At 42.4% G+C, this 8719-nt stretch overlaps 1 protein-coding gene across 1 annotated transcript in view; it reads left to right on the forward strand.

Annotated features, from left to right (window-relative positions):
* otog (otogelin) overlaps positions 1–7576 on the forward strand; it is a 50066-nt gene extending 42490 nt beyond the window's left edge. Inside the window, 10 exon segments of the mRNA XM_030377472.1 lie at positions 348–526; positions 886–898; positions 901–927; positions 930–1010; positions 1523–1552; positions 1555–1614; positions 1617–1639; positions 2152–2197; positions 4308–4387; positions 5478–7576. Coding sequence (XP_030233332.1) covers positions 348–526; positions 886–898; positions 901–927; positions 930–1010; positions 1523–1552; positions 1555–1614; positions 1617–1639; positions 2152–2197; positions 4308–4387; positions 5478–5678 — 740 coding nt within the window. The 3' untranslated portion in view covers positions 5679–7576.
* The last annotated feature ends 1143 nt before the right edge of the window (positions 7577–8719 follow it).

Genomic DNA, 8719 nt, shown 5'->3' on the forward strand with positions numbered 1-8719 from the left:
TTAAAATAGTATTTATTCATTTTAAATTAACCCTTACACAGGCCCACCTTAATATTCCTTCTTAAAGATTGTTTTAAACTATGGATAGTAGTTTTAATTCAGTCTTTCACCCTCCCTCCCTCCTATTTCTCAATGCAATTCCCTCCTCTATTGGTCTTTAGTATTTCATTCAAGTAATTGATTTTTTAAATGTAGTTGTTTCTGCTCCAATCATTTCTGTCCTCCTTATTATGCTGCTGAAGAGCAGTCCCCATTGCACAATGTACATATCATGACATATGTGTCTTTTATCGTGTGTGTGTGTGTGTGTGTGTGTGTGTGCGTGTCCTTGCGGCGGCGGTGAGCAGTGCGTGAGGCGGTGTGTGTGGACGGCGAGCGTGGCCTGATGCGCCCGGGTCAGACGCTGGTGGAGCACAGCCCAGACGGTCTGTGCCGCAGCACCCAGTGCACCAGCAGCATGGATCCCGCCACGGGCTACCACCGCCTCCGCACCCTCAGCACCAACTGCTCCGCCCGCTGCCAGCCGGTGGGTCGATGGGGCCCTCAGGGGGGCTTTCCTACTCTCACTCTTCACTTTGACCTTTTTGCTTTTTATCTTTCTGTTTTTCTTAGTTTTTTTTTCCTGTTTCTTTCTTTCTTTCTTTTTTCTTTCTTCTTTCTTTCTTTCTTTCTTTCTTTCTTTTCTTTCTTTCTTTCTTTTTCTTTCTTCTTTTTTTTTTCTTTCTTCTTTTTTCTTTCTTTCTTTCTTTTTTCTCTCTTTCTATCCATGACATGGTTTTGCAAAGCTCAGCCACACCGAGATACAACAAACAGATATATAGATCATATACATTTAGATTTAGATTTTTATGTATACATACATCTATCTTTTTTTTCCTGCTGCAGAACCAGCTGTACATCGCCCCAGAGACCAGACATCATGCTGTGGCTGTGCAGGAACATCTCCTGTCTCTACCGGGATGAGAACGGCACAGTGGCGCTCCATAAGGTACACGGATGGAGAACGGAGGGCACGGGAATGACTTATTATGCGTGTTATTCATTCTTCATTAAATCATCATCTGCACGATTGCCTCGTACCTTGCTGACCCAAAGGGTACAAAAGGTGCATCTCACTGTCTCCTTACGATGAGTCTTTCCTCTCACCCAGATGATCAGCTCACTAATTGAGGCTGCAATGAATTGCGTTATGGTACCACACTTAAACAGTACCAATGTAAAGTACAAAGTATTGATTCCATTAGGATGTAAATCCTAACCCTTGTGAAGTTGGCATAACCTCAAACCTCTCGAGAAAGATCTCAATTATTATCCTTAAATTCCTCTTATTTTGTATTAACAAGGGTCATTCATGTCTGATATTTGTAAGACAAGGATTGAAAGGTTCCTAAATGTTAATTATGTATCAGACATGAATGATATGATTTATTATTTTGACATTTATTCATAAGTAGCTTAGGATAACAGCTGGTTGTAGTTATGCGTGTTGTCACCGATGGGCTTCTGCCATGTGTCTCTGCAGCCGGGAGGACCTGGGTGTCCAACTGCAAGAAGTTGAGTGTGCAGACACACTGTCAGGCCCCACCCTCATCTCATACGCCTTCAGCTGCCCCCCTTCAACGAGACAGAGTGCATGAAGGTCAGCAGTATAGGCCAAATCCCACATCCACACCCAACGCACACACACACGTGCACGCATGCACCCGTGCACACAAACACACACACGCATGCATGAGGTCGCAGTATAGGTCAAATCCCACAACCGCACACAACGCACACACAAACATGCACCCATGCACGCAAACACACACACACACACACACACACACACACACACACACACACACACACACAAACACGTGTACACATGCATGAAGGAAGCAGTATAGGCCAAATCCCACACCCACCACGCACAACACGTGCACGCGAATGCACACACACACACTCACACACACACACACACACACACTCACACACACACCACACACAAAACTCTTCATGTATGCCCACAAACATATGTGTGAACATAGGCAGATGCACACATATATACACTCACACATACACACACATAATGTAAACACATGCATGCATGCATGCATGCATGCATGCATGCATTTATATCCCTGCCTTTTTTCTTCTGACTGCCCTTAGGTTGGAGGAAGTATTCTAACTTACATGGACGGATGCTGCAGGACATGTGAGTATTAAAGAAAATGCAGATACAGTAGGTTAGTAGTGTAGTCCCTCTAGACAAATAGGTCACATCTGACACTAAACATGCTGTCGTGTGTCAACCGTCTAACATGTGTTTTCAAAACCATGTTTGTCCTTCATTTAGTTCCCTACCAACTTTTCAGAACCCAAGCTGAAATAGTTCCAGTTGGGTTGAATCCCAAATGTGCAAATCTCTCTGGGTTTAACTGCTTTCATGTCATCTCTGTTTTGTGTCTTGTTTAAATGCCTATTAAGACCTGGACATTTTCATTTTTTTCACACAGAAATATGCTTTTCAGTGAATCCCAGAATTAAGATAACAGATCATTGACAACAGAAACATTGAATAACATTGATCGCAAGTGTCACTGAAAAGCATGTGATGCCCTTCGGGGTGGGTGTGTGGTTCGTATGCTAAAGCTTACCATCATGTACCAATCCCACCAGGTTCTGGATTCTCTCTCTACCCATTCCCCGTTAGTCCCTTGACACCTACAGTTAACACAAACTGTGAACGAGGTACCAGAAAACAAGCAGCTGAAAACTACAAGGCTTTCCAGCAACATTGTTGACATTCAACAATGTACTCCCCTTCTTAAAATATTACCGAACATACCCTCCAAACCAAATGTAACAGCAATACAATCTGAAATGGTCAGAGAAACAAATAACTAGCCATGTCATTTAAGCTGACTCAATCCACGCTTCTTGTGGATGCACGTACATGACAACGCTCTACTCTTCCCCCATTTCGCAGCGTCTGGGCAGTGCATTGTTGACCGCCAACAATGTACTGTTGGTAGTGGCCAAGTAGACCAGTCATAGATGTTTTTGTTGTTTGTTTAGATGTTTAGATGCATGCTCGGATCTGTAGCTCTCCGTCTAGACTGGTGGTGGGATCTGTCGGCTGTTTGGGTGTCATGGTAACCGCGGAGCCATTGTAGAAGATATGCAGCGCATGGCAACTTGAAATTGTCTCGTAATGGTCCTACAAATGTATCCTAAACTCAACAAGCGCAGAACCATATCATCATATGGCAACAACTGTCCTAATATCGTGGCGTAACAAAAATTATATTTGCTTACAGACGACTTCTGCAATGGCTTGCAATTACTAAAGAACCTATAATCCAGATGCTTTTTCTAATAGCGTTTTTAAAAGACAACGTTGCTATGATTATAATCTCATGGCAGTTTAACATTCCCTCAATCCAAATGAGGTTGCAGCCTTTATTATTTACCTTCTGCTTTCACATTTATTGATTGCTTTACCTTTCATTTTCAAATCCCCACAACACCCACCCCTTGTTTTGATTGGTTGGAATACTATTTATTTTGGTTTTGAGTGATTGGTAGTACCATTTGTTTTTGTGTACGATCACGGAGCATAGGCTGCCTCCAGACTAGAGACACGTTTTTTGACGACCCGCTAATGGGGCGGGCAGCTAGTGGATCGCGAGGAAAGATCAGATGAATGTGAACATTTATGTTTCAGCCTAGCATCAAAGATACAACCTTTAAGAAACAAACAAAACATCTTATGCATTCAATGCATTCAGTGCAAGAAGATTAAAAAAATACAATGCACACTTCGTTTGAAATGTTATCAAACCCCATTTTAATGTTGGAACTATCTTAATCTACCGCTTAGAATAAAATGAATGTCATTAATTTTGTTATGGCAGACAGAACGTGACATTTGCTGTTTCTTCGACCAGTCAATAGGGGGCGCTGTACCAGCAAATGGGTTCAAAACGCTCAAATGGGTTGCTTGTGGTCATATTGACAAACAACCTATTCTGTTGTTGAGGTTGGAGAACAGTCTAAAATAGAACCTCCTCGCAAGATCCTCTTGTCGGTCGTTCTCATCACTCATTCTAAAATGTAATGCTTAAGTAAAAAGTGTGGATCAGCTCGCTACTGCCATATGAACAGTCTAGACCTAGACCTCTCAGCCTTCGTCAGCTCTCCCTTCTGCGTTTCCTTGTGCGGCTGCAGTTCTCCTCTGTCCAGGTGTATGCTCTGCACACGTTCTTGTCCTTCTTCTTGTGTCCGACCCGTTGAGTCTGTTGTGTTTGTTGTCGTTGAAACAGGCAAAGAAGATGGAAAGTCGTGTCAGAGGGTGACGGTGAGAATGACCATCAGGAAGAACGATTGCCGCAGCAACAGGCCGGTACGTTGACAGAATATGGAGATTAAGAATACAGAAAAACCAATAAAATGCAGGAAACACTTTACAATAAGGCTACATTAATTAACCATTACTTTACCTTAGTTGATTTAGACCCAAACCATAACCCTAGAAAAAATGAATGACCAACTCCTTGGTCTTGGAGCGGTTGAGGTCAGGGTAGTTCCTCACTCCCTGCACCATTCAGAGAATCGACCAATGGGGCCTAGAGCCGCCTGTCCAAGATGGTGTTGAGTAACATCCGGTATTTGATGAATGGCATCTCCAGTTCCGAGCTCCTGCAGCCGTCTGTGTAGAGGGTGAAGAGGCGGTTGATCCCTGGGGTGCTCCAATGGACAGGGTTGTGTTGAAGCTGAGGTGACTGTTGACTCTGACCGCCTGGTGCCTCCCAGTGAGAAATGTAAGGACATAGATAATCAGGTGTAGGTGAATATCCATCCCGAGCAGTTTGGGACCTGGTGAGGATGAACTGCATTGAAGGCTCTTGAAAAGCCCCATAATCAGCACATAACAAGCCTCTTCGGCTCTCTGTGTGCGTGTATACACCATGCAGCAGTGACAGCTCAGCATCATCCACCCCTCTACGGTGCTTGAGGACAAACCGATGTCGGCCAGTTTGCCCTTAAACGTCCTTCTGTAGCTGGGGAAGAACAAGCCTCTCAAAGCTCTTCATTACCAGAGATGCTAAGGCTTCGTAGCGGTGGTCTTTGTCACAGGTTAGGTCATTCTTTTTAGGCGTAGATGTTGAAGGATATCCATTGTGTTGGATGGAATGAACTGCTCACAGAAGACACCTGTCTGGTCAGTGCCTGGTGCTTTGTTTGGGTTGATCCTCTTCGGGTGCCTGCTCCACCTCCAAGGCCTCAAGAGCCAAGTTTACACTGGGGAGGGACATGGTATCCACTCTCAGAGATAACTCCTCTGTCTCCTGTGTGAAATTGGTGTTGCATCTGCATCTCCTTATGTGTCGGCCCTGTTTGTATATTGCCTGATTTCCATTGACTACTGGTCTGTGTCTTTTCAAACCCATGCAACAAAGCTGTGGTTGCGTGCTTGTTGCCCTCTCTCGCAGGTCAACATCGTGTCCTGCGACGGCAAGTGTCCCTCGGCCAGCATCTACAACTACAACATCAACACGTACGCGCGCTTCTGCAAGTGCTGCCGGGAGATGGCTCTCCAGCGCCGCTCGGTGCAGCTGTACTGCAGCGGGAACTCCACCTGGGTCAGCTACTCCATCCAGGAGCCCACCGACTGCTCCTGTCAGTGGTCCTGAGGCACCGACCGCTAAACATGGGTGTAGCCACACATTACATAGAGCACACTCACACACACACACACACACACCGTACACATCCCGATCCCATCGGCACACGCCAAACGTATGCATGCACACTTATAACCGATGAGACATTCAAACATACACACACACTCACACACGCACACACTGACACACACACACACACACTTGCATACAGAGTAGCTGACATTTAGTCGCACTGACACATGGCAATTATCAAACCAGTGCACAGAACATAGACGGTCTCATGCACGCACATCTGTTTTTGTTAATTGTCGGATACATATGTAACCAATAGTTTGCACACAAACACACACACACATTCACGGAGAACCATACACAGGTGAAACTTTCTGGGCAGGCAACGTTGTAGGCCATAATGATTTCAGCATTCCATGGTGCATTCATTATTCATAATTCATTATGTGATACATTTTAAACATTATTTTTCTTTTCTTTTTTATTGTTTTCTCACTACACTTTTGTGAAACATGAAGCATGTTTCCGGATGTGACGGTTTAGGTTGATGTGTGGAGTGTTTGAATGCAAAGAGTTACTGAAGGATGTATAAAGGTACAAGAGCCACAGTGGGACGTGCTCAGAGGGGTTGAACCCACGGTATAGGAATTAGACTAGTCTATAAACGAGTCAAGCCTTTTCTTTTCTGTTTACCATAACACCTGACATACGATGCTTATCCGAAGTACCACTTATCCAGGGTACACAACCACAACTAATGCGGTTTGGTATAGTAGGAATGGAACTTTAACATGTGGGGTGGCCTGGACAACATTACTAGGGTTGTCCAGAGTTAATGGGGAGTGTTAATGGGGAGTGTTAATAGATTACTTCCCTTGTGAACAATTAAGCAATTTGAAAGGCAGCGGCTAAACATAGACATGATTATCTTCTCCACCTATTGCACTTGATTGATTAATGCGTATTTATTGGAAGGCTTTGATATATAATATAAAGGGAAAAAATGAATTATCTATTGGTACGAATCTCCAGGTTGGGAACTAACAATCGGAACATAAAACCCTCATTTTTATCAGCTCTTCTACTTTGAGGACAACAGCAGTTTTCTAATGTGTGGTTTAATAGATTTAATAATTTGTGAATGTTATTATCAAACTAAATTAGTGATAGTGATAATATGTGTAGGATATTAGTCCACCAGGTGAGCAGACCTTAAAACAGATAGGTCATGCAATTAAAAATATAGAAAATTGTTTTAACACTATGAAAAAGAGTTCAATTGTGCTTTGTTTGTATATAAGTATATTACTATTCTTTGCGAAGAAAAAAGTTTTTGGCATTATTACATTTCATTTACCTTAAAAAAAAAGGAGGAAATAACTATATATACCCAGTGAGATTCTTTAACCAATACAATCAAAGACGGTGAGGTGTTGCTTGGATGATTCAAATCAAACTGTATGTGGAGCACTTTATTTATTTATTTGAGTATAACAAAGCACAAGTTTCTTGATTTCATCTTTGATGAATTTCATCCATGATTAAATCAACACATGTGCAAGCGTTCAGGACCCATAATCCGATTGAGATAAAATTTTGACCAAAACACAGTGACCAATATAGATTTGACCTTTAATCTCTCATAATGTTGCTGGGGGTAATAGCACTAAAACAAGTTAGCTCTTCTAAAATAAATATCTTGGAAGTTGTATCACAGTGTAATAGAGACGGACGGATATGTACAATCCTGCATGTTATATCTAAAGCAATTATTTTCATGCATTATCTACATCTGTTGTTGAACTTTATAAACAACCACGGAAGCACATTAGCTGAATTGAGGTGAGATTTGTACCATACAAATGTACATTTGCATTTTCAATAAATATTTCTTGGAAATGACTAGAAGCTTGTTACATTAGTATTGCTCTTCAGAAAGAATCCATGTTCTGTCTTGATTAATTGTATAAGTCTATTCATATTTACAGATGCTTAATACAAACAATGCAATTTAAAATTGTCCTAATGACACTATCATCTTAGTTATTTGGCTCCCCAACACAAAATGTAGACCTAAAATTCTGTGATAACAAATTGTACCTTTTTTTCATCAACACATTTAACTAGACCAGTTGGACTTCCCAATGGTCCTTGCAGGTTTGGTTCTCAAGCCATCCCTGTGACTGACCATAACTGGAACATTTCTCCAAATGAAAACATCCAAATGAGCCCATCTCCTCCCACACAGCTGTCGCTCTTATCAGCTTCCTCTTTTTTACGTAAACCCTGCGGTGAAGTCATGACGAATTAGGCGTAATATAATTCTGCTGCTGACAGACTTGGTTTTTAAAAACAAGCTTCCAAGGCAGATATGAACAATAGCTTTGAAAATGCTGCCCTAAGACTATGACAGAGTGTGGCATAGTTTAAAATTAAACTATGATTCAGTGTAAAATATCAAACTGATAAACCAGATGTGGGGAGAGGAACAAAGTAAACCTGCTTTTCTTTTTCTTTTTCTTTTTTTTTTATCTACACATGTATGCACCCTATCACATGCACACCTATTCCAAAAAAACACACACACACAAACACGTACGCACACAGCCCTGTTGGCGCTGGAGTAAAGAAGGGCTAAAAACATGGCTCAGTGTTTTTGGCACGAGGACACAGGGAAAAACGATACTGGATCCAGCGATGCCGAAAATATGGGCACTGAAATCTAATAGCAGCCCTATAAACCGAGCCACCACAATTTTACCTTCTTAACACGCCCTGGTATGGGAGCCTGGCCAAGGCACAGCTGGAAAACCCCACTAGACCAGGGATGTAAGCTGAGAAGGAGAGGTTTAGAACCAACAACCTGTGGTTGTGACAACAGCAAGTGGAGGCCCTGTAGCTTGTCGGGTAGGCCCACCCAAATAAAAACTTTTTTTGTGGGCAATGACATGTCTTTTGTTCACCCACCCCTTCTCACTACAGTTACTGCCCTTTTGCCACTGAGAATCTCAACTAGACTTGAATGTGACGTCATTATT

The sequence above is a fragment of the Gadus morhua genome, chromosome 14 (assembly GCF_902167405.1).
Source record: "Gadus morhua chromosome 14, gadMor3.0, whole genome shotgun sequence".
Taxonomy (NCBI): domain Eukaryota; kingdom Metazoa; phylum Chordata; class Actinopteri; order Gadiformes; family Gadidae; genus Gadus; species Gadus morhua.